The 27,923-nt window shown below is 28.9% G+C and overlaps 4 protein-coding genes across 10 annotated transcripts; all 4 read right to left on the bottom strand.

The window, feature by feature from the left end:
- Nucleotides 1–377: 377 nt before the first annotated feature.
- Nucleotides 378–4,314, bottom strand: LOC123259735 (forkhead box protein K1). Of its 3 annotated transcripts, none has more exons than XM_044720408.1 (6): nt 4,185–4,314; nt 3,093–4,025; nt 1,660–2,433; nt 1,322–1,572; nt 1,145–1,244; nt 378–1,005 (listed from the first exon to the last, which is right to left on the bottom strand). In XM_044720408.1, exons 2-6 carry the CDS (start codon nt 3,452–3,454, stop codon nt 837–839), a joined length of 1,656 nt encoding a protein of 551 aa, XP_044576343.1. In that variant the 5' UTR covers nt 3,455–4,025; nt 4,185–4,314; the 3' UTR covers nt 378–836. The 3 variants fall into 3 exon arrangements, with proteins under 3 accessions (XP_044576343.1, XP_044576345.1, XP_044576344.1); XM_044720410.1 differs by lacking the exon at nt 4,185–4,314 and adding an exon at nt 4,158–4,173; XM_044720409.1 differs by lacking the exon at nt 4,185–4,314 and adding an exon at nt 4,097–4,157.
- Nucleotides 4,315–7,269: 2,955 nt separating this feature from the next.
- On the bottom strand, nt 7,270–21,598 carry LOC123259726 (dynein axonemal heavy chain 3-like). Of its 2 annotated transcripts, none has more exons than XM_044720386.1 (11): nt 21,559–21,598; nt 20,573–21,459; nt 20,235–20,507; nt 19,795–20,157; nt 19,518–19,728; nt 14,888–18,940; nt 14,287–14,592; nt 9,167–14,206; nt 8,591–8,748; nt 7,735–8,503; nt 7,270–7,654 (listed from the first exon to the last, which is right to left on the bottom strand). In XM_044720386.1, exons 2-11 carry the CDS (start codon nt 20,698–20,700, stop codon nt 7,358–7,360), a joined length of 11,598 nt encoding a protein of 3,865 aa, XP_044576321.1. In that variant the 5' UTR covers nt 20,701–21,459; nt 21,559–21,598; the 3' UTR covers nt 7,270–7,357. The 2 variants fall into 2 exon arrangements, with proteins under 2 accessions (XP_044576321.1, XP_044576322.1); XM_044720387.1 differs by having other exon boundaries at nt 7,489–7,654; nt 8,448–8,503.
- Nucleotides 21,599–21,901: 303 nt separating this feature from the next.
- Nucleotides 21,902–25,407, bottom strand: LOC123259730 (transmembrane channel-like protein 5). Its single transcript, XM_044720393.1, has 9 exons — nt 25,029–25,407; nt 24,496–24,947; nt 24,262–24,413; nt 24,112–24,199; nt 23,700–23,848; nt 23,237–23,627; nt 22,458–23,143; nt 22,242–22,375; nt 21,902–22,135 (listed from the first exon to the last, which is right to left on the bottom strand). The coding sequence occupies exons 1-9, from the start codon at nt 25,066–25,068 to the stop codon at nt 21,939–21,941; spliced, it is 2,289 nt and encodes a 762-aa protein (XP_044576328.1). The 5' UTR covers nt 25,069–25,407; the 3' UTR covers nt 21,902–21,938.
- A 222-nt stretch (nt 25,408–25,629) lies between these two features.
- On the bottom strand, nt 25,630–27,275 carry LOC123259755 (leptin receptor gene-related protein). 4 transcript variants are annotated; one of them, XM_044720435.1, is made up of 4 exons: nt 27,029–27,275; nt 26,425–26,499; nt 26,143–26,341; nt 25,630–26,067 (listed from the first exon to the last, which is right to left on the bottom strand). In XM_044720435.1, the coding sequence occupies exons 1-4, from the start codon at nt 27,052–27,054 to the stop codon at nt 25,954–25,956; spliced, it is 414 nt and encodes a 137-aa protein (XP_044576370.1). In that variant the 5' UTR covers nt 27,055–27,275; the 3' UTR covers nt 25,630–25,953. The 4 variants fall into 4 exon arrangements, with proteins under 4 accessions (XP_044576370.1, XP_044576371.1, XP_044576373.1 ...); XM_044720436.1 differs by having other exon boundaries at nt 27,039–27,272; XM_044720438.1 differs by lacking the exon at nt 27,029–27,275 and adding an exon at nt 26,703–26,784.
- Between the last annotated feature and the right edge of the window lie 648 nt (nt 27,276–27,923).

The raw sequence follows: 27,923 nt of genomic DNA, 5'->3' as shown, positions 1-27,923 counted from the left end.
TACTTTTTTTGTATCTTAATTGAGTAAAGTCAAAATATGTTATTTTATATTTTTATTTTGTTTCAATATATGTAAAATATGAAAAATTTGTTCCATTCAAAGCATAATAAAAAAAAATATATTTTTCAAACAAAACAAATTTATCAAAGAGTCGAGGTTATTTAAATTTCTATTTTGGTCAAATTAATAATTGTTAAAATTAAATTAGTTGAAAAATTTGTTTATAAGCTAATAAATTAAACTGTGTGATGCTCTGAACCTACTGCCATAAACTTCAATAAAATTTTCAGAACTTCATAAGAATTAATAATTAATATTGATATTTAAAGTTATAATTTTTCTCCGATATGCAAATATAAATATATTTGCACATTATATATAATTGTAATGATTAATTGAAATAACAAGCTTTTAATTCTTTTTATTTTTTTTTGCATTAAATAAGGAATCGATTAAGGCTCCAGGCTATTACAGTCAGACAGATCATCCACTCATAAAACAAAACATATTTGTTTCATTTATTAAAACTTAATAAATTTGATCTAACAGATAGAAAAAGAAAAAATTTTCTACAAATAAACTACAAAAAATATTTTTTTAAGACTATTATAATAACATCTAATTTTACAATATCACGGCCATTCATAGACAATCATGTCATAAGTATAACAAGACCTAAAAAAAAAAAAAAACTTGAAATATGTAGTAATTTGCAATCATAGGAGAGGTAATTATTCATTATAATTACAAACGAGCGGAGGATTTATCTGACACGAGAAATTAATGTCAACAATGTTCTACATTATTAGAATATGATACTAAATATGTATATTGATTCAGTGTTCGTCCACGTCATTGACGCGCTGTCGTTTTTGTTGTTGATGATCTGAAGGCTCAGGACTTTCAACAATCGAAAGTGGAGCAGGAGATCCAGGCGAACTGTCTGGTTCTTCATGAGTCCGTTTACTTATTCCAACGCTTGTGTCAGGACCAACAAATGTACCACTTTAAAATATAGCTCAATATCAATAAAAATAATTTAACAATAAAAAAAAAATAATATCAACAAAAAAAAATAATAATAATATCAATAAATAAAAAATCATAATTTGATTTCAAATACAGTAAAAATTAATCAATTCACCTGTAATTATAGGTTTGAACAATAACAGGAGCTGGACTATATTGACCAACAGGTGATAACATTTGTTCTTCCATTATATTACCAGACATCACGTATTTATCTATAAATGTAATATAAAATAAATTTATTTTATTTATTATCAATTTAAAAAATAATTATTGTAAAAATCAATACTACCTTCTCTAGAAACATCACCATTAGTAACAACTGTAATTTGTTGCACGAGACGATTTTTATTAGAAGTCGCTGGCGGTGGAACATACGGATGTCCAGGTGAGCCAGGAGCCGATTGACTTGACAATTGACCAGCTGGTGACGAAACTGAGCTATCAGGATAAGACTCTGGTCCTGGTGAACCTTCCCTACTTAAGCACTCCGGTGTCATTATACCACAAAGTCCCACATGAGATGGTGAAGCTGGCGCACTTCTATTAATGAATAATAAAAAATAACAATAGTAATAGCAATGAAAATAAAACTAATGCTACAGTTTACTAAATAGTAAGAATACAAACCTCGAAGATAATCCAAAAGGTGCACGGAAACATGGAACACCACGTTGTCTTCGTTTTCTAAAAGCTTGTTCAATAAGCTTAGCCTCTGATTGAGGATCTATCCTCCAAAAGGATCCTTTTCCAGGTTCTTCTTGGCTTCTAGGTACTTTGATAAAATACCGATTTAGTGATAAATTATGTCTAATTGAATTTTGCCAACCTTTATCAGCAGTTCTATAATACGGATAATGTTTGGTAATATAAGAATAAATGCCAGAAAGTGTAAGCTGTTTGTCTTGAGCTGATGCAATTGCTTGAACTATCAATTGAGCATATGAATATGGTGGTTTAGATTCATCTTTAGAAGAACTGTAATGTCCCGAAGTACCATTAGAAGCAGATGCATTACTATTTCGATATCGTGAATCACTTCCAGATTCAGGACTCATTTGCCTACTCGAACTTTGACCAGAATCTTGACGATCACTGTTTGAATTTTGAGGATCACCGGCTACTGCCGCAGCATAAGCAGCAACCATTTGCAAATCTGCTGAAATATTTCGTCGACTCTGACCAGCTCGTGGACTTGCTGGACACGAATTTGCTGCACTAATAGTACCTGTTGGAGATGGAAAAGGACTGCTGTATCCTGTATCGGGAATATTAATCCGCAATGGCGGTAATAGTGCTCTTTGTTTTGGCGGTGATTCATCACGAACATTTCCTTGATCTTGATCATCCACTAAAGATTGGAATACAAGTCTTATGTTTGTACTGGGAAATCTAAATATACATCTGTAAATAAATAAGTTAAATTATTAGTACAAATATACATCAATCAGAAATTTATACATTAATAAAAATAATAATATTATTATTATATGTTTATTTGAAAATAATATATAAATATAAAAGTGGTTGTATATTTAAAGCATTGTAAATTAAAGTCAAGGTCTCAACTCATTAGGTATTTATCATGATGATGATGATGATTTGATGATGATAATGATGATGATGATGATGATACCATAGTATCTTGCCATATAATTTCAAAATCATCGATTGTTTACAATATTCAAATGTAAAAAAAAATAAAAATAATTGATAATTCTTATGATGATTTTGAAAAATAAATTATTGATGATTTTTATTATTATTATTATCATGTACACATAGATATAAATAAATTGATATAATACATTGAACTTGAAGGTTACGAAATATGATCTAGTTATTTGTAAAACCTGTTCAATTATCAACAAATTACGTGATTAAAAGTTGGATAGCTAAATACTACCGAGTATCTAAAAATTATTAATCATAAGAATTATTTGTTTACTAGCGTAACAATAATAATAGAATGTAAAAGTAAAATAATAAAATATAGATGGAGCAATAAACGTATACACACAGTAACGTCATTAGTATAGTTAATTTATAGAATGTTTACTTACGTTTTGGGTAATTGAAAAGCAGGCGCTCCTTTACGTTGAAAAACACCGTCAACAAAAACTCCATTCTTACCATTGCAGGTCATGAAAAAGTATGGATGATCATAAAATATTTCCAAATGCCGACGTGAAATAAAACTTGAATGGCCCATATTAACATCAACCTCACCACGACTGCTATTCCGCCCTATAATAATTCTTCTCTGTCGAACCATATACTCAAATTCACGACCCTCTAATCTTGCAATTGGTGCAACTTTTGTTTCTGGATTCCATTGCATCCTCGTTGGACTAGCCGGTGCTGATTTGAGAGCAAGAAGCGCCCATGCGTCACTCTCCTGAGTACGTGAATACGTTGACGACATCGTGGCAAAGCCACTAAAAGCTATCAGTACACCCTAGTGTACTTAATTTAACTTATTTAATACCTTTTATTTTATTTAATATTCTTAACGTGTTTTTTAACAAATATACACCACGCACGCACGTACTACTCGTGTGTCTATTTCTTCGTAATATGGCCGGCCCACCCTGTCCCCGTCGTCTCCTCTATACACTACTGGTATGGTACTCTCTCAATACACAATACAATAGCGGATGTTAACCCACAAAACAGACACACAAGTTTCTTGTTTCTGTTTCTGTTCCTGTACACTGCTTCTCTCTTACCTCACAACCCGTACTCGTACTGATTATTTCTATTCTCTATATATGTGTACATCCCGCGTGCTTCTCATCTCTTTCTCTTTCCTTCTCTCTTCTAATTCGCCTTCTCTCTCTTTCTTTATTTTTCCTGATGTACTCTCTTGTCTGTAAACTGGATGTAAACTGGATGAACACACGCACTATTATTTTCTCTCCTCCTTGTTTATCCACAATACGAAACGTGGGTGGTCACCACGTGACACTAATTTTCAATACCGCGATCTACAAAATCTGAAAAATTTTATTCAATCATTATTTATCCAACACACCATATTTATTGTTTATTATTATTATCACCATACCAACTAATTTTTTATATTTTGATTTTATGTAAACACTTATATATGTATATTTTAAACTTACTGTTTGATTGTGTATTTATTTTTATACTTTGTGTCGTGTGTACCAGAGGAGACGTAATATCTTGTAGTTTATTATAAAATAAAACCGGATACCAGAGAGACGCCACATTCACCGGCGACCTCTCAATATATCGTAGCGCGATATTTGAATTTTATTTTTACTATCTCCAAAATTTTTATTTTTTTATTTCAAAGTTTTAAAACTGAATTATTTTTTCACTTTATTTTTAATTGATTTCATCATTAATTTGAACTTATATTATAATTCGCTTAATTTTGCTGCACTTTTTTGCATCGTTTAGTTGACTGTTTGTAGGATGTTTTCAATATTTATGTACGCGTTTGTGTATAAACAGTAGAGGTTACGTAACACAACGCAAAACAAATGAAACTCTTGGTACATTAACGAGAATAAACAACAAAAAATAATTATATAAAAAATTTTGTTTATAATAATATGAATAATTACACCTCAAAATTGAATGTAGTAAATAAATAAGGATTTAATTTAGTATATGTTTCATAAATAACTATGAAAAACTTCCGTTTATATACTTGATTTTAAAAAATCTATATTTTGTCAATAGTAAACAAAACTTTACCATACACAACGGCTAAATGAACCTAGCGGTTCGAGCCACAAATTAAAAAGAGAGAGAGTAAACAAAACTTTATATATTTCAAAATGTGATTCGCCAAGTATAAAAAATAATTAAAAATTAAAAGTTTATATAACCTACAATTTTCATTCACACCTTTTCGTATAAAGTTCAATTATATAATTTATAAGTCTTTTATACTATGTATAAATTTATTTTAATTTATTACATAATACAAATTATTTTTTTTTTTAATTTAAAAATTGGTACAGAATAATTTTCAATGGTTATATGTTAAAAAATTTTTACAGGTGTTAAACGTTGCCCTTACAAATAATAAAAATTATTACTATCGTTTTAGATCTTTAAGAATGGATAGTAGTTAATGTGTATTTTCAGAAATTTTATTTTTATAATTATAATTTAAATAAATTTAAAAATCAGGTAAAATAAATGTTTCATGAGTGTTAGTCGGATGCTCTTTTCTGGAAACTTAAGTTTATTTTCAAATTTATTTTAGAGGTATTGCGAAATATAAGTTTCTGAAAATACATTGAGTATATACTGCCCAACCTTTATGATAAAAAATATTATTTATAAATAAATAAATTTGAACATAATAGGTACTTTGTTAATGTTCATAGTCGATAAATATTTTTTCAAGTACTGTCAACATAAATCTTCCTTTTTAATTTTTTTTTTTTAAATTAAGATGAGTACTGATGATAAATTTAATTAAAGTATTAGATCTAAAATTTTTTGCTTTAATGACTATATATTAATGACATAGTAGAAAAATTAAATAACTTTGGAATCAAATGTAAAATGTTTGCCGATGACATGAAAATTTACTTTTGTAGTCATAATATTAAAATTATTGAATATAAATTGAACGAGGGCCTTAAAATTCTATCTGATTGGATGAAAAAAAATCAGTTAAAAATTAATGTTAGGAAATCCGCATTTATGGTACTACATAGCCAACGATCAAATAATGTTATTGGCAAATGTAAACTGATGATTGATAACGAAATGTTGAATGAAGTTAGAAGTACTAAATACTTGGGAATTATAATTGACGACACATTAACGTTTAATGACAATGCTAAATATGTAGCTAATAAAATAAGTAAAAAAAATTAATTTATTGTACAGACTCGGTAATAGTATTTCTAACTTCACTAAATGTACTATCTATAAATCAATCATATTACCACACTTCGATTATTGTAGTACCCTTAATGCTTAATTACAGTAAGAGTAATATCGATCTATTACAAAAGCTACAAAATAGAGCGATGAGGATAATATTGAAAGTCAATCGTTATACCAATATAAAATTAATGTTAGATAAGGTAAAAGCCCCAATAGATGATCATGTACCAGTATATGATCACTCCATGTATTTGTATACCTATATTTATGAATATAGATGTACAAATACATGGAGTGATCATATACTGGTACGTGATCATCTATTGGGGCTTTTACCTTACTCTTGGATGGCTCTCAGTGAAGCAAAGAATGATTTGGAATAGTTGTGTCTTAATTCAAAAAATGATAATAATTTAACGCCAAGTGATTTATCTAATCATATAAAATTAATAAAAAATAAACATCAATATGACACAAGACAAAATAACCAATTAGAGGTCATTAAAACTACAACTCATACAGGAGAAAAATCGATCATTTATCTGGGTTATAATTGGTATAATAGTTTGCCGAAAAATATTAAAAATAAAAAAGAATTCATATATTTAAGAAAAATTTAAAAGAGCACGTATGTAAAAATGTATCCATATAAAATAAAATTGTAAAAAGAGATAATGTTATGTCAATGAAAGTAAAATTGTAAAAAAAATGGCAAAATTGCTAAAAATGAATAAATATTATTATTATTATTATAACTATTATTTCCAAAGACTTTGCTTGAAGAAGACAGTAAGTTGAGCATTATCACAGCAGAGCGTTGAAAACAAGTCATTTGGAGTATCTCAATTAAAAATATAATTTTATCTACTTATTTAATTATAGTTATTTAATAATTAAGACATTATAAGATACAACATTGGTTGTGATGATAAATGTAAAAATAGTTGATATTTAAAAAAAAATTAAATGATAATTCCCCTTAATGTTATCTTTGATAAAACTAGAATTATTCAAATTTTCTTTAAACATTTCGTTAACTTTCATCTGCTTAATATTGTCAAAAAGAATCGATATTTCAATGAGTTGGCGAGCAATCTCTAAGAGACTTACTGATTTTTGGTCAAGATTTTTCTTTTAAAATAAGTACAAAGTCAAAAAATGGTCCTCTATCCCTCGAATTATATGGTATTCTATTTTTTATATCTAAAAATATATTATTTTTAATCAAATAATAATTAACTTAAAAAACAAGTTTTTTAAGAACAATCACGTGTATTATCCCTGTTGAAAAGATCCAATAAGATCCGATCAAAAGCGACAAAAGCCACTTAGAAACCAATAAAATTTATGGGTTTCTAAGTAGCTTTTGTCGCTTTTGATGGGATCCTATTGGAAATTTTAAACAGGGATACACTCGCTTTTAAGTCTTCCAGATTCTAAATTTAAGTTAATCATCAAGTTGAGTTACACTGGCGACACCTCGTATAATCCAGTGTGATTCATCGATATCTGATGGTATTGTTATGAACATAACAAAATTCGACGAGTGTCCTGTTGTAGTCAATTCACCACGCCTGGCGCTTGTTTTATAAACAGGACAAAGGTATGATAGTGAAGGTTTGAAATTAGCTTTTATCCCTGGTTTTACCAATATTATAGGTAGTACATCAAACATTAATTTAAGTTGTGATTCGTCTAATTTTCGCGTTTCTTCATTCCATCGTGCACCTTCCAAAAAAAGTCCCTAAAATAATAAGAATAAATTTTTTATTTTCTAACATATAAATTTAAATTTTCATTTTGTTTATTAAATATAATATTTACTCGAATAAAAACACTTAGATGTGGTGGTTTGATAGTAGTTTCAAAAAAATCAGAAACTTCAAATTCAAAACCTACTAAATCAATGGGTATTTCATGATGACGTGCATAGTTTTGTAAAATTCCAGTTAAAAACGACTGAGTAAAAAAGAAGCCTGATATCCAATAAACATTAGGTACATTATTATCTATCCAGTCTTGGAAGAAGTTAATTCTATTCAATAAATCATTAATATAGCTTCCAAGTGGTTTGAGCGAAGGGTAAGACTGAGTACTCCAAATAATAGGTACTTTGCCAATACTTATACTATTGAATATCTGTTCAAGCACTGTTGATATGACAATTTTCCCTTTAATTGCTTTTTGTAAGGTAATTAAACTATCTTTAATAAGTTTAGTTAAATTATTAAATCTTATAAGTTCTTGTTTCAATACAGTATTCATACTATTTTTATAATCAACGGGATAAATTTCAGATACGGCTTCAATATTAAACTGTACTGGTATTTTCAAAAGTATTTCAGTAGTAAGATTTGTTACTATTGTTTCAATGTTATCTTCATTTCCACTAGTGATTATTTGCGTCTGAGTTAACAATACTCCAGCTAACAATTGCATTGATTCATTGTTGTCTTTCGTAATGTCAGCATTGTCATGCAAGCCATAAACTTCAGGTTTTTGATTTAATGGTAAATTATTTATATATCTCAAAATACCTTCGTAATCGGCGTTTTGTGGTATAAAGTAGTCTTCATTTGACGAAAAATGAAATCTGAAGTATTAAATTTTTTTATAGATTTATTAATTAAAAAACAAAATAAATTTAATTAATAACTATTTATCAAGGTTAATCACTTACGTAGGATCTTTAATGTTTTCCATATTATAAAATTTTTTTAACAGAGCATTCAGCAAACGTCGATCTTTATCATCAGTGATTCGGCCACCATAATTACATTCACCGGTTAAATATAATAAAGCATCAAGAGGCACTTGTTCATATTCATTAAGAAACATCTATAGAAAAAAAAAATAAATAAAAAAATATCTTTAATTAAAAATGACCTATTTAATAAATAAATATAATAGTAGTATCATGGGTTTCTAGTGTTTAGACGATTCAAGCCCTTTTACACCCTAAGCCTTCTCATTTTTTCTCAGTTACTTGATGATTAACTATGCCAGTACAGTCGGAGCAAGGCTAAGTTCACGGTAATCAATAAGCAACTCTTTTATATTGAGATTATCGGAAAATTATTCCCCTCTTCTAGCACACAGAGATCTACGCTAGCCAGCGCTGACTAGGTGATCACCCATCTAAGTACTAACCACAGTAAATGCTGCTTAGCTTAGGTGATTGCCACAGTCAGACGCGTGCCATGTGACTATCTCTGCCGTAATTCATAAATAAATATATTTAGATGAATTTATCTACCTGCAATTGTAAAACGCTTATTCGCAAATCAGATTCATTAAATTCATAAGGAATATTCCATCCAAGAGGTCCAAATTTCCGTCTCTCTTGTGCCACTGCATGAAAAAAGCATAATGAAAATAATAACGATCGCCATTCAAACACTTTTTTACATCCGTGAAAAAATTCTACATCAGACAATGGATCACTTAAATAACTATGTAATAAATTTTGTTTTAATCCCTTAGGCGGTTCATTGATCATTTTGATTCCATTCTGTAAAATTGACACTGGAAAAACTTTTGATGGATAACTTGTAAGCCACATACGGAATTTATCATGTATATTTTCATGAATTATTATTTCATCACATATACTGTCAAGTTGTTTCATCCAAGACTCTGCTAAATGACAGTTTTGAAGAACAACCCATTCACCGTTTTTAATGGCTTTATTTATCAAATCAGCAGCTAATGGCCCTTGACCCTGTCCCAAAGATATTGTTAAAAGATTTTCCCGTGAAATTCCTTTTGTTTCAGCAAATTTAACAAGCCTTGCCATTGGATCTGACCCAGGTGACAGTATGAATAATAATGGTGTTTTATTATTAGAATCACCAAATGATGATTGAAGATCGAATGGTGGAGGTTCAATAAAAAATTGTCCCATGTTTTCTTTAATAAATATTTCAACAGCTGAAACAAGTTTATCTGGTCTTATACAGCGAAGTACTATAAGCTTCAGCAAATCATTGCTTAATATTTTGTCGAATGGTGGTGGAAAATTATGATATTCTGGATCTGATAAATCATAATACGTTTTCCATTTCAGTATATCTGATTCAAATGATTTTTTAAACTCTTCAAGACTAATTAATTGAGTAGCTCGGTTAATTTCGGACCATGATTTATTACTTAGCCATGATGGATCAGGATTTTTGTATGGATTTTCAAGAGCAACACCACCAGTCAGAAAAAAATACCACAAATCTTGCTTTATTTTATCGTTCGCTCGCATTATTCCAATAGTTAATACAAGTGAAAATATTAATTTATCTTTATCAAATAATGAACGACAAATATTTTTATAAATATTTCGCGTGAATATTGAATTAAAATTTTTCATTCGTACATTTAAATCACCTGATTTTTCATTGTTACCGATTGCCATAATATACAAATTAATAAACCAAGGCAAAGAATATTGATACATTGGATCAATATTCGCTAAATCAGCAATGCAAAAAAATAATATCGAACTATGACGCGATACTGGTTTGTAAGCATCACGCGCTTGATCTATTTCAATAGTTGTTTTGGCAGCTATTTTTTGTTTTGATTGAATATCTTCTGATAAAAGTTTTGATGATGACAAAATTTTAATAGCTGTCTCATCTTCAAGAATATTCCCTTCTGACGATGACAAAACTTGCAATATCTTATCTTCTATTTCTTTGAGAATACGTTTATTATTTGCACCCTCAATTATTAATTGATTCTTCTTATCTTCAAGTGCTGGTAAATCTTTTGCAACGACAATACCTAAAAGTTGATCTTGTAATCCTTGTTGAGTAATCATGAAATTAATAATATTAACTTTGATAGCTATTTCTGGTAAGTAATGTGGATTACGTAGTCTAGTTGTTATATAGCATTTGAAATTATCGTTGTATTCTAAAACAGTTTCATTGAATTTCAGATAAAAAACACCCGATTGTTTATAAACATTCTTTAACAATACCGGTTGAAGAGTAGGATCCAGATCCTCAAGAATATTTTCTACTAAAACTGGTGTACCGAGTTGAATAGCTCGTTCCATTCTTTTAACATAATTAGAATCAGTAAGTTTAATGACAGTTAACTTATTTAATTTCTCCATATTTTTAATCCACTTATTGGCTTGTCCTTGTGGATCAATCATAAGCGGCCAACGATTAGCACATTTAACAATAATACCGTTTTCAATAGAATAATTATCTGCTGGTAAACCCTGAATCATCCAATTTCTGATTTCTACCGGGTCACCAATAATATCAACAAGTTTAAATTCATCGTTGCATGGGATAGACATTGATTTACATGAATTATACCATTCATAAATTAATTCGTTGCGATAATCAACCGTGAATGCACCGAGATATGCAAGAATTCCAGAAGCTAATAATACATCGCCAATAATGTTATTTAAACTAGAACCTAAATTAGCAGCAGTACTACTCCATCGGGTTTTTTCACCACCAAGACCACCAAGTAATTTTTCAGCTCGTTCCAATTTTTGCATACAATGATCAATTTGATCCTCTAACTTTTTCTTTTCCCGCATACATTCAGCAAACTCATCATTTAATGTTTGCAACTTATCAGTGACTTCTTGTAGCAAGGTTCTTTTGGCATTTAAAGTTTCCATCTGAGCGGCAAGTTTTGCTTCAGCTTCTGCGAGCATTGCTTTCTTTGGCGCGACAACTTTTATAACTCGGTCATAAACTTCCATAGCTCGTATCCATTTGCACAATCCTTCACAAGCTGTCGATACTTTTTTAATAACTTCTGGCTGAAAACTTCTATCATTCATGAACTTTTCTCTTATCTTTTTAATATTAGCCGATGGGATATTATCTTTATCAAAAGTTTTTAGACTTTCTAAAAATTTAATATCACCGAGTAATTTTATTGATGCTGGCCAATAATCATCAACCATTAAACCCGAGGGATCTTGAACACGTTCTGGTTTAACTCCTTTTAATACACACACCGCCTCCATTACTAATCTAACACCAGCTGGCGGACTCTTCATTGATTTAACTATTGTAATATCTGCGGGCTTGAGTGTATTCAGAGCAGCTAATGCCGCTTCCAATGCTGGAGTAGCTTCAGCTAAATCACTTTCACAATCATCTTTTATTGCCTGAGCAGCAGCTGCAGCTTCATTTGCCAAAGCTTCATCAGCAGCAACTATTTCTTTTTTAGCTTCAACATTAACTGTGTCTTGTTCAATTTTAATCATCAATTTATCACTTAACTGTGATTGTGAAACTAATTTTGGTTGCAATGCATGCAATTCTTCTTGCATAACAGACACTTGACCAGCAGCAAAATCTAATTTTTCAAGTCCTACAATGTAACGATTTTGTTGTGATATTATTTGTTTAACTTTTTGATTATACAAATTAGTTAACGACTCGATCAATTGAAGAAAACTTGTTGGAGTTACATAATTTATTCTACCATTAATTTTTTCATATTTTTCACTGACTATTCGTACACTCTCATGAAAATTTTTACAACTAATAACACATTTATTACGAATACCTGCATCAATATTTAATTCTTGCAATGATACATTGGCTACTTCTTCAAGCGCTTCTGCAGGCCAAGCTACATACCAATCAATTGTACAACAATTTATCAGAGATGGAAACATTCTAATACGATTTCTAAATGTGTTACCAATAGGTGACATTGTAATTATAATGTGTAAATATTTTTTAATTCTTTCAATAAATAAATTATACAGAGCCATTGGCGTTGTTTCGATTTTTTTACTCGAATCTTGTTGTACAATATTTGATATTTTATCAAGAATTTCAGCTTTTTCTTCAGTATTATAAAGATTTGGTATATCACCAGTATTGAGTATTATATTTATATCTTCAATAAATGATTCATCTTTTATTTGATTATCAGAAAATAGAAAAACTGTAAATTTACCATCACAACCAGCTTTGTGTAATAATAACTTTAAATCTTCTCGCCATTCATTCATACTATACGCTTTTGTTACTTCAACCTGATGAATGTTATATTCACAAATACTTGCTGCTAATTTTGAACATGAACTTCTACCTGATCCACCAACACCAACTAATAATGCGTTACCTTTAGACTGCATTAAAATTCGTGATATTCGTGATACATGTTCAATAGCATAACGAAAGAGTACCAATGACATGGGGGTACTTGAAATTTTATTGTACTCAGCGAGATGATAGTTCATTTTTTCTTGTAAATCATTAAAATCAACTATTTCATCATAGATTTTTGGATCAGCATCTGGCTCCATGTACATTCCAAATAACAAATTACAAATATGATTGTTTGTTATATTTTTTTCATTAGGTTTTAATAAATTTCCAAGCACATTATTTAGAGGTTGACGTAACTGGTCATAAACTGTTTGTTTGACCATTTCAAACAGTGTATCACGGTCATCATTATCTACCAAACGATCGTGAAAAACTCGATAGACTTCATGAATCCATAACTTTATTAATTTATCAAAATCACGCATTCTGGCAGCAGGCACTAAAACAATTCCATTGATCACTCGACTAAAATCTCTTAAATTAAAAGTGTAATGACTCTTAGCAGGAATCGGTAGGAAATTATCAATAGCTTTGTGAAAAATATCTATCGTAGCAGCCACGATTATTTTACTCGATTGAGAAATAATCGATTCGAAGCCTTTTGCAAAATGCCAGTCGAGAATCGATGTGAATATTTTAGTTATTGTGGTATCATCAAAAGTATCGATTCCAATTACATGCATGTGTCTTAAAAATCTTGATGTAATTGAATGTAATCCTCCGCCCGGTGATCCCATTGCTCCAATCATCAACATATCTACTAGATAAAGCAAAGATGTATCTTTTGGATCATACCAATGGCCATGATCAATCCACTGGCGTAAAAGCTCAATAGGCGGTTGTGCACCATACTTTTCTTTTAACGGTCTGCTTAAATCGTCTACAAATAAAACACACTTTTTACCCATAGTGGGACCATAAACTCCTTTTCTGCGACGATCTAATTTAGACATAACTATTTCTTGAGTTTGAGCGGCACTTGTGTGAGCACTAAAATTTATAACATTTTGAATAAACTTTTCTTTTAGAAGATTTACTAAGTTATCTAAAACGATTGATGACTTTCCAGTTCCAGTTGGTCCGACAAACAATACTGGTATTGATCTGTCCAGTAATTTTGTCATAAAAAATTTTTGTATTGACACCTCATTTGTTGGTATTATTATTTCATTCACATTAGTATCAGCAGATAAGGGTACCTAAAATAATTTCATGACTTAATAATATATTTAATTAAATACATTTATAGAATTAATTAATTAGAATTTATATTTCTTACAGCAGGATTTATATCCATCCAAGAGATCCAAGTTCCATTATTTCTTTTATCGTATATCCATTCATATATCGTTCCTCTATCAGGAAAAATTTGTTGTTTTGATAATTTAAACACTTTGGGCTTAGGATGTTCTTCGATGTTACCGAGTAACAAATTTCTGAAGTAAGTATCAAATAATTTTCTACTTTCACTGGTAAGAATTGAAGCGAATCCCCATATCATACTAAAAAGTAAAGTACACTGAAGCCAAATTGTACTAATTTGAGTTTCATCTTCTAACATAGTATTGAATATTCTAGTAAATGCCTAGAAAAAAAAGATATAATTAAATTAACCAAAATCAGCAGATATTTTACAATTTTTTATTTTTTATTTTTAAGCAAATAAATTATTGTCAAGAAAATATTTTTGAAAAATTGCATTTGCAGAATTAAAAAATTTTAACTTGTACCATTAATAATAATTTATTTTTTTATACGAATTTATTTGTTGAAAACAATCCTAAGAATTGTCAGTTGTCTACTAATTTCAGTGTCCATGTTAATATCAATTATATTTTTCATAATTTTATTAGTAATTAGTTATAAAAAAATATTCTTACCAAAAACTTGTAGATATCAGAAGTATTAACAAATATTTGACAGTTGTTATGAATAAATTGAAATATTGGGATGGTTAACCATTCAATAATTTCAACAGCTAATTGAAACTGTTCAACAAGAAATCTGTCTTTCAATGTTTTTTTAAAAGACTCAAAAATAGATTGCCAGCCCAATTGAGAAGGTTCCATATAAATCATCCCACATCTACTGACAGTTGCAGGTGAAGCTTGATCTAAATCAGCTGGTTCAAAAATCATATTCATTTTTTTGGACATGATAATTATTTCACCAGACATAAGACAAAGTTTCTTATTATCGTCCAACACTGTGTTCATATTTTCAATCCACACAGCATCAACCGGACCGTCAAAAATAATCCACTTGCGTTCCAAATTTAACGACTGCGCATACTCTCGAAATGTATTAGCAACAATCCCGTCATTCCATTCATGAGAAACAAGATCAAAACTTCCGTATAAAGAATCTATTGAAATAGATTTTGGATTGATCACTCGATATACTGTTTTGAACTCTTTTATTTTAGAATGCTTTTTTGCAGACAAGTCACCAAGGGCATCAGCTAGTACTTGATAAGCTTGAGTTTTACCGCCAAGAGTTTCACCAACAATCATGAGTCCGTGTCTCACAAGTATCATTTCATAAATTTGAATTATTTTTTCTATATACCAATTTGTAGCTTGAAGATTTCGTTTTTTTAAATGGATTAATAACAGTTCAATTAATTCATCACGATCAGCTTTTGGTAATGTCACACCAGGAAATAAATCATTGTAAATTCCATTAAATAAAGGAATGTCATGTGCTAAAAATTTAGGTAAATTAACATCAATAATAGCGCGCAGAACTAAACTTGATTCATTTTCATCTGGATACTTTAATTTTAAATTTCCAGCAGCGTTGAGTACAGTTTTAACAGCTCGCATACCATAATCATAATGATTTTGTAAGCTCAGTTGTTCTGAACAAAGCTTATAAATAAAAACAATTTTATCCGCTAAATTTTTAGCATCTGTAAATCCATAAGAGTACAGCGTTATTTCACCAATCATACCATAGTCTGGTATCATCATAGCTACTGTACGGAAAAGGACCTTAAGATTGTCTGGTAATTCTTGCCGACCAGCATAACCGGGATTCATTGTGATAAAAATATTGCAAGTTGAATTTAATTTTATCTCTGTTCCTTCAAAAATAAATCTTTCTGATTTAATACTGATCGCCATTTGTATCGTTAATATTTGCTGTGCAATAACAGATAACACTTCTAGTTCAATTCTATTGAATTCATCAAAGCAGGACCATGCACCAGATTGCGCAAGACCTTTAAAAAATTTTCCCATTGCTTTATAATTTAAGCCTTCTGAACAATTAAACACAATACACTGCTTAGCCACAGCTTTAGCAAGATCTTTGGATGTTTCAGTTTTTCCTGTGCCTGCTGGTCCTTCCGGAGCTCCACCAAGATTCAATTTCATGGCACTCATCAGTGTTCGATAACATCTGTCGGTTAATGGAGTTATTACTAAACGTGAAGTATTTCCTAAATATTCAAATCCATAAACAACATCGGTTGTAACCATTGAGACAGTGATTCCACCTTCTAGCCAGTAATATCGAAGCTGAGCGATCCAATTGAAATCCATCGGATCATTGACTTCTTGTTCAACAAGTAATTTAACGATTTCTCTTGCATGGACATCTATTACTATTAATGCATTAAGAGTAATTCGTATTCCATGATCTAATTTTCCTCTTATCAATGCTATTGCTTGATTAATTTGATGATTACATTTATTTAAATAAGCTTTTGTTGAATTATCTTGAAAACTTTCGATAACTTCACTGGTCCAATGAATTTGACTACTGCAAAGTACTATCTGTCCTGGCCATGAGAGTATCCATTCATCTCTTGCAGCCGTGAAATACGCAATTATACTGTCTTGAGCAATATCACGCAAAGATGTAATCATCATTTCTTCAACTTGACAGAGCCACTTTTCAACCATGCCTTTGGCATCAGCTGGATAAATTTTTCCACTCATTGGTACGTATTCGTCTTCAGCAGATAACATGCCTATTATTTCTTCATTGTCAGTAAAACGTAATTTATTAATACCTTCAAAGCATTTCTTCAAATGTGGCTGTACACGCTGTGGATCTTTTGTTTCAGATAAAATTTCAAGCAATTCATCATTCGATAGGAAAAAAAAACGCGGAAAAAATAATCTTTTTTTTTCCAAGTAATCATTCAAACCTTTTTGAATTTCATCAAGTAATGTATTGCACAATTTAAACTGTTTAAGCATGTCAGGGATAGATGTAGCGATAGTTACTTTTTTATTTTCACTAACAGATTTCATAAATGTACGCCAAATTTTATCAACACAACGGAAGTTTTTAGCCTCAACTGGCATTTGCCGCATAATATCTTCACTACTAAATATTGGCTCTAAATACATCCAGGTGGCTTGACAAATTAGCCATTGATCAATAATATCTTGCATTGATATTAATTTTGTTTCCCAATTCTCCATTTCATGTTCAAATGCCTTAACAAATGGTGAACCGTGCATTGTTTGAGCTTTAAGAATATGATCATCAAGTAACATTTGTACATCATCAACTGCTGATAAAATTTTAACACCGGTATCACGATATGGAATTAAATCAAAATAAATATCTTCCCATTCAGCTTGCATTTTTTTTAGATTTGCTTCAAGTGAGTGTTCTTTAGTAGCTGCTGATGCTATCTCTTCCAGCTTATCAATATAAACAGATAAACCATACTCAATCATATCTGACAGACTACTTTTTTGATTGGGAACAATTGTTATACTAACAATTTTACTAATTGATTCCCAATGACGTGATTGCAGACCTGGTGTGCATATTGTTTGTAAAACTGGTATGAATTGTTTAAATTTTTCAACTTTTCCACGTATCATTTCAGCGATTCGACGCGCACCAGGTGTGTCTGATAATGCGCGCCCTAATTTATATAAAGTCTTCCATGCGTTGTCCGTTTCTTCACGTATTTGCTCAGCATTCAAACCGACAAATGGACCATAATACCACCGTTCATAATTTTTATGAAAACTCAAAACTGTATGCCAAAGTTGGTCAAAAGTATCAACCGTTGATAACATATTAGGTAGCGCTAAGTAAGGACTTATTTCAATATCAAGAAGCCCTTCTTCATTGTTTATTTGTTCAGCTTCTTTTCTCATCTCTGCCATAGTTATTGACAATTGCTCTATTTCTTCGGTCGATTGTTCCATTTCTTCAACAGTTAATACCGGTGGATCTTTTTTTTTAAATATATCAATAGCTTGTTGCATACGCTGGATTTTTTGTTCAAAATTATCTCTGCGTTTACGTAACACGCCTTCAACGAATTCTTTCCTCATGTTTAGCCGTTTAGTGGCCAACCCCATTATTATTTCCATTTCTTTCGGCCACGTAAGAGTTCGTGCATTTAATTGTATATCTTCGTCACCAGGCGGCTGATAATCTAACATAAAAATAATTAATTCACCACATCGTGTTAATTTGTTTCGTAAATTGAACATTGTGTTATCACGGCTATCACAAAGATAGTTGAACAAATCAACGACTTCTTGAGTTGTCTCGGGCATTCCAGCTATTTTTTCAGCTATTTCATCGAATATATGACATAGTTCATGGTTGTTCAATCGTAATTCATTCAAAAAAAAATTACATATTTTTGTACGAAGATCATTTAGAATAATTCGCATTGTGTCATTTACAATGGTACAGTCTATTTCAATCATATTTAATGGAATTTTGTTTCTAAATAAACATATTTCTTTACTGAGATTATCGTAATCCTTAATTCTATTGCCAAATTGTTGTAACGATGGTATTGGCTGAGTTTTGAAATAATTATTCAAACTTTCATCCGCTTGACCATTCAAAATATATAACAGATTATTGTAGCGTTGTAAATATAATTCTGGGCCGATTTTGTTTGATAAAATTGATTCCAGCGTTTCATTAATAATTTTTGACACCTGAAAAAAATGATTGAATATTAAAAAATTGATAATATGTTCTTTTTGGAACACATTTTGACCGGACGATAAAATACCTACAATTAAAAATTTTTTGATTAAATTCTTATATTATTTTACTACAAATTATAGCAATAAATAGTCATATAATTAAAATAAAAATTGAAAAAGATGATACTAATTAAGCGAGCGGAGCAAGCCTCCACATAAATGAATATTTTTGTTTTTGTGATACACTTTACAAAAAAACTGTAAAATATCGTAACATTAACTTGAACACAATTATTTACATTCATATTTAGCTATTTTATCATATTAATTACTTTTTAAAAAAAATTTTTTTTTGTACGAATAAAAAAAAATAGAAAATTCTATTTTCAATGTGTGTGTTATATTTTATAAATAAATATTTTTTGATATGTGAAATACGTTTTAATTTTATAAAACTTGGTGATAATAAAGACTATGTATAATAATCATACTAAAAATGACAATATTTGTGTTCAGTTTCATGAGTGTTTTATTGTTAGGTCAATTATTATAAAGCTATTTCTTTTCATTACTTAATTTAATTTACCAAAGTTTCATTGCGTGATACAGATAATAGGTAAGCAGATCCTTGAAATTCAGGAAAAATAATTGTTTCTATTTTAGGCACTTTTGATCCAACTAATAATATTCTTTCAAAACATCTTGACATAGTATGATACATTTCCATTATATTTGGATCTAACCGTAGTTCTGTGCTTCCTAGTACAGGCTTAACTGTAATTCTTATAAATGGAGTTCTATAAAATAAAATAAATCAATAAATAAAATTATTAACTATTTTTATTTAGATACAAATATATTACCGAATGAACAATAAATCATAATATTCACTATCAAATTTATTCCCATCTTTGTACTGAATTAAAAAATTTTTTATTTCTCTTAGTGTCTCAATTACTATTATACGCAATTGTCGCGATAGTAAAATATTTGTACTGCGAAAGTACTTTTCAATAAGAGCTGTAGGAGTATTTAATTTTTTTTCCAGTAAATATGACCAAGCGTATTTCTTTTCAAGGAATAATTCTGCAACATCAGCGAGCCATTCTTTTAATAATACCTGACTTGCTTGATTACAAACTGAATCAACTAATGACTCAAGTTCTAGTGCAGGAACTGGAAACTTTCCAAAATCATTCAATTTGATTATTCGCATTTTGTAATACCTTGAAAATCAATTGATTTAATTAAAGAAATAGTAAAAAAATTTAATTAAATTTTAGTAATAAATAATTATAATTACTTGAGGAACCATAAATCTCTAATATCCCTTAATATTTCATTTCCAATAAAAAGATTGTGTTCATTATAATGAGTTGCACTAACAAAAAAATGATGCCATGGTACAGGTGCACGATTGTGCATTGTCGGATATTGAACTGGTAGTTTATCAATGAAAAGTAATCGCTGTCGTTTTGAAGGATCAAGTAAAATATAATCAACTATTGCAAATCGAATACTTTGCTTATAATCTTCAATTATTTCAGATTCCAGTGATTTTGATATTGAATAAAAACTACAAACAAATGATAAAAAAATATTTTTTTTTTTGTATTTATCAACTAAGTATCGTATACTCACTTTTTTCGTTTTCTTAATTTATGCGACAAATATTCGTGCGCTTTTTCAATATGTAAAAAATTATACGGTTCAATATGAAAATCCTTTATTGAATTCATCAAGTAGTTAAGTTTAGAAACTGTTTCCATCTGAATATTTACATTGTATTCTTTTTCAATTATATTCAATAATTCTTTTCGCTGTGATTCGATAGATCTTGGTAAATCGGCCTGTCTAATTTCTATATTCTAAAAACAAATAATTATTATACAAATTAACTAATATATTAATTAATTGTTTTATAAGTAAAACAAGAAAACTTGCTGTCATTGCTATTTCTGAAGACTTTTTTGACAACGGACGTTTTTTTCGTTGTATTGCTTGATTTTTTTTTCTTGTTTTATTGGCATTCTCAGACTTTTTTTTTCTTTCCCATGTACCATCAATTAAATCAGCGAGATTAACAATATTATTTGGCTCTGATTCAAGAAGTTTTTGTTTTTTAGCATTTGCATCAATAACTTCCTTTTCAAATGCACGTACATATTTAATGGGCGGATAATCAAGATCTTGATTGATTGAAAACCGCTTACATAAAAAAGATTTTTTTTCAGCGAGCCGTTTTTTAGTTAAATTATTTATACAGAATCTTGATGCATCTGGAGTATATGAGCTTGCAATACGCTCTGATGGTTTTACATAATTTATCCAGTGTTTATATGGAACTCCGTTTGTCCATGATTGATCTTGTAGAATTGGAGGATTTTCCGTGTAATCTAAAAATTTTTCATCTTGTGAAGTTGAAGGATGTTGGGGATCATTAAGACTTGTAGTCAACATCCAGGACACTTTTGATTGCTCTGATGACATTGAAAACTTATTGTTGTCCATCAGATTATTATTTTACTCTAAAAAAATCATATTTTTTATTTTCTATCGTGTAATAATTAAAAAAATGTTAAATTTATGTATTTTCAATTTTAATCTGTACAATTCATTTTACATACCTCCAAATTACTAAATATTATAGAAATTTCCGTTCTGAAGTATTGCTTAATTTTAATTTTATATACATAAAATATAATAATCACTTTATTTTTATTTATAATATTATTTATTTAAGTAATTTGAACTTAATTCAACCCATTAAATATACTCTGACAACAGTGTGAAAATGAAAACATGTCACCATAGCAACAGGAAGAATTCTTGTTATATATTAATCATAGAATAAACTAATATTGAAAGAAATAAATATATTTTTTAAAATAGTATTAAATTTATCTAACAAAATTAATGTAACAAATTTATGTAAATAAAAGATAATTTTGATTTTTTTTTTTTTTTTCAATTTATTTCATTGTATATAAATAAATAAATAATACTTTTAAGAATAATCAAATGTAACATAATGTTTTGAACAGCTTGGTGTTGAATTTTGCATATTTTCGGATTTATGAGGGTTACTATCAAAAATCGTCGACGTATTACGACTTTTAAAAGGAGTTTGAACATGCAATTCTTTTTGTGGATCAATACTATTGATACGGCTTTCATTAAAAGCAATTCGACGTTGCAACCAATCTGTAATGTCATTTTATTCATTTCAATATCATGAAAAAATTAAGTTTATCTTAAAAAATATTCTAAGTTATATTAATATATAGTATCATAAAAATAAAATATTTACTTTCGTCAGCCACTTTAGAAAATTCATTGAGCAAAAAGTCTTTATCTCGTGATTGAAGAACCAGCATTTCACGTAAAATTTGAACCATCTGTCTACTGGCTTCAGCTTTAGAACGAAAACAATAAACAGTTACACTGCAAAAAAAAATTATTTTTTATATTATTTGGTTTAATTAGTAATTAATATTGTAGATCAAATTATAAATTATAAATTAACCTCATAGCAATTAATATAGCTGCACCGACTCCTGGCTTGGCTAAACTTGTAATTATTTTCCATGCTTTGCTATCACGTTGAAGATCCAGAACACGTTCAATTACTACTTCCCAAGTGTAATTATAATTTTGAAATGGCCCACAGACATTACACTCGACAGTTGTTACAACATATCCCAACATTGTCAGAGCTCCAGTCATACCAAGAAACGTTAAAGCGAGAAATAATGTTTGCGTTTGAGCTGCTCGCCAAGGAATCAAGGGTGGCTCACAGTGTCTCATTAATCCAAATTTCTTTATATAAAATGTTAAAAATATTTTAACAACACTAATAACCGATAACAATGGACTAAAATAGAAGGCTACCCAAAATAAAATTTGATTATAAATTAAATTCAAGGTGTTTATGGCAATATCGAAATTTGGAGCACCAATTTTTTTCCAAACTGTAGAATAAACATAGTAATGAACCGCCTCAACAATAAAACTTCCTATTATAAATATTAAAAAGTCAAAAATAATCAGTCGATACATTTCTTGAGCTAATTCTGTTTGCCAGCAATCAGTCAGGCCAAATGTCAGCCAATAAACTAATAATGTACCAATTACTATCACAGCCATTGCAAATATTCGTATCATTGTAACAAATAAAGCAATTCTTTTATTTCTATAATTTTCAATTTTCACCTGAAAAATAATAATTTTATTTTAATATTTATCATTAATTATTTCACTGTTTATATTAATGATATGATTTGAATAATAATTAATATTTTTTACCAATTGTGAAATTATGACTGGAAAAATACTCATAATAATTGTAACAACTAAAGGTATTGTTAATATAGAAACAAGATTTGATTTTTGAGGCATATGTGCACTGAGTAAAGTCCATATTAAAATACCAGTTCCTACAATTGTCACCATTACTGAAATATTTACTATAAACTGTATAAAAAATTTATAAAGCTTAGCAAGACAACTAGTGTCATTAAAAGTATCCGGTTCAGCTAATAATTCTTTGAGTTCTCTGTAAATTGAAGATGAATGTAAACATGCTGCTTTGTACGACGTTATATTATGGTCCCATCCACAAAATATTTTATTTGCATACAAATTATGTATTCCACCCGATGTTTCAATGAAACATTTTCGATAAGATTTTGTTACTCTGTAAAAAAAATGTTTAATTAATAATTAAACTGTTCATGTATTCATAAAGAATAAGTATATAAAAACGTACTTTACTGACAACAGAGTAAATATGAATAAATAACAAGATAACATTGAAATTATATATGCTGTTGGTATATTATACGTATAACCAGGTATTATTTCTACTGAGTAATTAGAGTAAAATCCATAAAATGAAATTGTATTTTTCATAAAACCCTAAAAAAACAATTAAAAAGTTTTTTTTTAACTAAATATTTAATTAACCATCAGTTGTCTCTCTAGATATAGCGTAATTCTGCATCTTAAAATAATCGACTCTAATTAAAATATAAAAAGATACAATTATTTTTTTTGTAAAAAGATATTAATTAATAGATCGTTAAAATAAAGGTACATAATTCTACTTTTTTGAGGTAGAATTGGCGTAATCCAGAGAGATTTTTGAGGGTTGAAATAAAAATAAAGATAAAAAATTATACTTGTCCTATGAATAAATCAACAAAATTAAACTGCGAAGGCTCTGAATAAATTTCTATTAATGATTGAGGAATAACAATAAAAAACACACTGTAAAAAAATAAAAATCAATTTTTATCCATAGATATTAATGATAAGGGTTATTGATGTACCTTAAAAAGCAGCTTATAATATTGAGTAAAAATAACCATCTCAAAAATTTAAAATAGGTTGCAACACCACTTCCAAAATGGCCCTCAATAGATTTTATCGAATGGTGCCATATTTCAAAATTGGATAAAAAATTTTTTAAACCAATGATAATCTATTAAAAACAATAAAAAATAAAATTTTAATTATTAATAGATTGATCTTCTTACAGAAAAAAAAAATTTAAATGGCATTACCTTTATAAAAAAAATACTGAAAGTGTACTTAAATCTTTTCCATGTACTTAAACCTTGTTTATTAGATTTAAGATTAATGGACTGACTCAATTTAGCTTTTATAGATCTTTTAACAGTCAAACATTCTGGCATATCTCTAAGCGCTTCAATACGCCGCATTTCTGATAGAGGATCATCTTGCATCAGATCTTCTTGAAGTTCAATATGATTAGCGATACTATCAACGTGTTCTTCAATTTGAGACTGTTCTTCTTCTAATAAATGTAATGTTTTATAAGGTTGCACAAAATGAAGTTTTGGATTTTCGGTATAGCTTAAAAATGCTAGTGTTCTTGATGGTAAATGTCGAGTATGCTGAGAACAAAAACGTTGGTCTGAAGCTCGTCGCTGAGTCAGTCGATGACTTTCGAATGATCCATAATCATTCCAACTTGAAGATCGTTTTGACCGTCCTTAAATATATAGATAAATAATTTAGTTAAATAATAATAACCAGTAATAAAACTAATTAATTATAAATTATATTAATTTACCTTCTAGCATATCAAAATTATCACTCTCTGGTTCTATCATAATTATTAAATACTCTCGGCTATGAAGAATGAATTTTAAAGTAATTATCGTTAGATTTAATCTAATACTACTTATTTGATATCATCCTTATCAATATCGATTTTTTATTTCATTAATAAAAGTTAAAATGTTCACACATTTGGTGACGTTATCTGTCAGCACGTACATAACAATGGTATATAATTCACAGTATATGTGTGTAAAAATAAACTTATATATGTATGCACTGTTGGCTTTGATACATTCTGTCTGGATCATTTTTGTTGTGTATAGATCATCCTGATCTCTCAGTCGATCTAACAGATCGACAAAATCCACTCCCTTGCCGATATAATAGATTTTAATGTTAACTTATTTTTTAAGACTTGCGATCATAAAAAAAATATATTTTTTGTATATATACAAATAAAATTTAGGTGTCGTATTAATAATTTAATATTTATTAATCTTATTGTATAATATTGTTCTTAATTGTAAAATTTTACATGTATTAATGCAAAAAATCATTTAATACACTTATTTATGTTAATATTAAGTATTTTTAATAATGTGAAAATGAGCTTAAATACATAATTAAATTATTTATTAATAAAGTTCTACGGAATTAATATTGTTTAATACAAGTTAGTGGTGCAATTTTACTTAGTAGATGTCAGTTTTGAATCGGAATAAAATTAAAGCGTAGTCATCAGTCAATGTTCTCGCGAATTGATTTTTTTTATCGTTTACATTTTAACTTAGAAAAAAATGAATACTAATGAAATGCAACAATGCTGATTACTTTGAGTAATAAATTTGATTATCAAATTTAATAATTTTATATTTTTTTAGTACTCTTCGTTTTATACGTAAATAATAAAAGTACATTGTATACAAAAAATTTGTTCACCACATACTATAATCAGCATCGTCTTGGTCAAATGTAATAAAGAAACCAAGTAATGTTAAATAAACTACAAAGTTTCCGGCAAGTGTGAGCCAGCAGGCACCCCATTCAATCTGTAACAAATAATTACAATTTACTAATAATTAAAAACATAAACAAGTTTATTAATTTAAAAAAAAAATACTTACGGTTCCTTTGTCAGCTGGTGAACGTGCTAAAACAATTGGTAATGCAAATGACGATACAACGATGCCCATAGTAATAAAAATAGCAAGTTCCAAACATGGATTACTATTACTACCCGAATCTTCTGTGTAACGGCGTGCTATGAGCGTTGGAATAGGTGCAAGTACATAAAATAAGACTACAAATAGCGGCCACCATACTCTGAAAAAAATTATTGTAAATACTTCATTAAATTCAAATTAATAGATATTAATGATTTATATCGTATTTATTGATGTATTTACTGATAAGATGGAAGTGCACATGCCAGAATAACAAATGTCATTCCTATGGAGCCAGCGAACGCAAGTGTAACCAGCCTGAAATTTTAAAATCATTTCATTTTATTTATAAATAAAGTAAAAGCTATAAGTTATTCAAACTTGATACTTACGCTGTTGATAAAAAATTTACACAAAACGTTGAACATGAAAAAAAAAAAAGATTGAAATTATGTTGTGTATATTTATTATTATTTTATGAATTTATATCATTTTTTTATTTTTTACTAGAGAATTCATACTTTTCATGTTATAAATACATTTACCAAGTGACTACTCGAAACAAAATATTTATGATCTCAACTTAGAACAAAAAAAAAATTACTTTTGTATGCAATTTATTCAAAGCTTATGTTATTATAACAGCAAATTATTAAGTAGAGATAATCATTAATTAAAGTTATGCAATTTATTGAACTCATAATACTTCAATTCTAGGTTAAGCTTATTGCGATTAGAAAATATTATTTATTTTTTCGTGTTAGTCAATTATTTATAATTCATCATCAGATGCAAAATATATTTATAAGACCACAAATCTTTTATCACTTGACATAAAAAAATGTACCAAGTATAACCTTTAATCCCAGCCATTGTCGATAAATTTTGCAACCAACTAAAGTAAAAATTTAGTCATCGGCAGTCAACTCCTTTTTAATGTAAATTATCTTTCTTCGTTTTTAGTTTTACTTTCTTTTAAATAAAAAAATACTTCTCGTTGCGTTAAAAAGAGTGTTTTGACGCTAACTATGTAAATTAACCGTAACGATCATTCTCCATAAACCTCATAAACCTTTAGGTTAGAAATACTGTTTGGTTTATATCCTTTTATTGTCAATTGTTACGATTCGTCAAAATAATGTGTCAAGTTACATGAAAAACTGCCCTAAAAAAGTTACTCAAGATACTCGGTTCTAATAAAATTCAAGTTTTGTTATTATATTACGTTATTAACATTATTGGCAGGGTGTGAAGTATATGGTCGGGAGGGCTGGCGCTGACTACCACTTTTACGCGTAAATCTTATGGGAAGAGCATGATTTAACGCTAATGGCGACCACTGAAACTAAATTACTCCGTTTGATTTAACATGGGAAAAGCATGAAAAATGAGGGCAGCACCATCGTGCATCTAGCCAATACGAGTAACCTGCAATAACTATGCGACTGCCGAAATTTATAGATTATGAATAAAAAAAATTTGGCTTAATGATTTTTTAATATTTCTAATCACACTATACATATAGTTTGGAAGCTTTTGAAATATATTTTAAAAATAATAGTGCTACATGACAGGATCAATTACAAATAATTTAATGGATAAGGTCCAGTTTTTCAATCCAGGATAAAAGTATTATTATTATGGCCAGTATATTTATATATGAAATATATAAATATATTTTATCATTGGATAAAATTTTATCCTGGATTGAAAAACTGGCCCTAAATGTGACGGAACAAATT

This window comes from Cotesia glomerata, linkage group LG2 (assembly GCF_020080835.1).
Source record: "Cotesia glomerata isolate CgM1 linkage group LG2, MPM_Cglom_v2.3, whole genome shotgun sequence".
NCBI classification, from domain to species: Eukaryota; Metazoa; Arthropoda; class Insecta; order Hymenoptera; family Braconidae; genus Cotesia; species Cotesia glomerata.
The sequence above is the reverse complement of the archived record's forward strand: the minus strand, read 5'-3'. Positions and strand labels throughout refer to the sequence as shown.

Excerpts from the sequence above, each read along its gene's own strand:
- LOC123259730 (XM_044720393.1), bottom strand. The coding sequence starts at position 25,068 with ATGATAGAACCAGAGAGTGATAATTTTGATATGCTAGAAG. Across the intron at positions 24,948-25,028 it reads TAATTTTGATATGCTAGAAG|GACGGTCAAAACGATCTTCA; the intron begins GTAAATTAATAT and ends TATATATTTAAG. Across the intron at positions 22,376-22,457 it reads GCTATATTAATTGCTATGAG|TGTAACTGTTTATTGTTTTC; the intron begins GTTAATTTATAA and ends TTTTTTTTGCAG.
- LOC123259735 (XM_044720408.1), bottom strand. The coding sequence starts at position 3,454 with ATGTCGTCAACGTATTCACGTACTCAGGAGAGTGACGCATGGGCGCTT. Across the intron at positions 2,434-3,092 it reads GCTTTTCAATTACCCAAAAC|ATGTATATTTAGATTTCCCA; the intron begins GTAAGTAAACAT and ends ATTTATTTACAG. Across the intron at positions 1,245-1,321 it reads TGGTGATGTTTCTAGAGAAG|ATAAATACGTGATGTCTGGT; the intron begins GTAGTATTGATT and ends TTACATTTATAG.
- LOC123259726 (XM_044720386.1), bottom strand. The coding sequence starts at position 20,700 with ATGGAAACAGTTTCTAAACTTAACTACTTGATGAATTCAATAAAGGAT. Across the intron at positions 20,158-20,234 it reads AGAGATTTATGGTTCCTCAA|GTATTACAAAATGCGAATAA; the intron begins GTAATTATAATT and ends TTGATTTTCAAG. Across the intron at positions 8,749-9,166 it reads TAAGCGTTTTACAATTGCAG|ATGTTTCTTAATGAATATGA; the intron begins GTAGATAAATTC and ends TTTTTTCTATAG.
- LOC123259755 (XM_044720435.1), bottom strand. The coding sequence starts at position 27,054 with ATGGCTGGGATTAAAGGTTATACTTG. Across the intron at positions 26,500-27,028 it reads GGGATTAAAGGTTATACTTG|GCTGGTTACACTTGCGTTCG; the intron begins GTACATTTTTTT and ends TTAAAATTTCAG. Across the intron at positions 26,342-26,424 it reads TGTGCACTTCCATCTTATCA|AGTATGGTGGCCGCTATTTG; the intron begins GTAAATACATCA and ends AATTTTTTTCAG.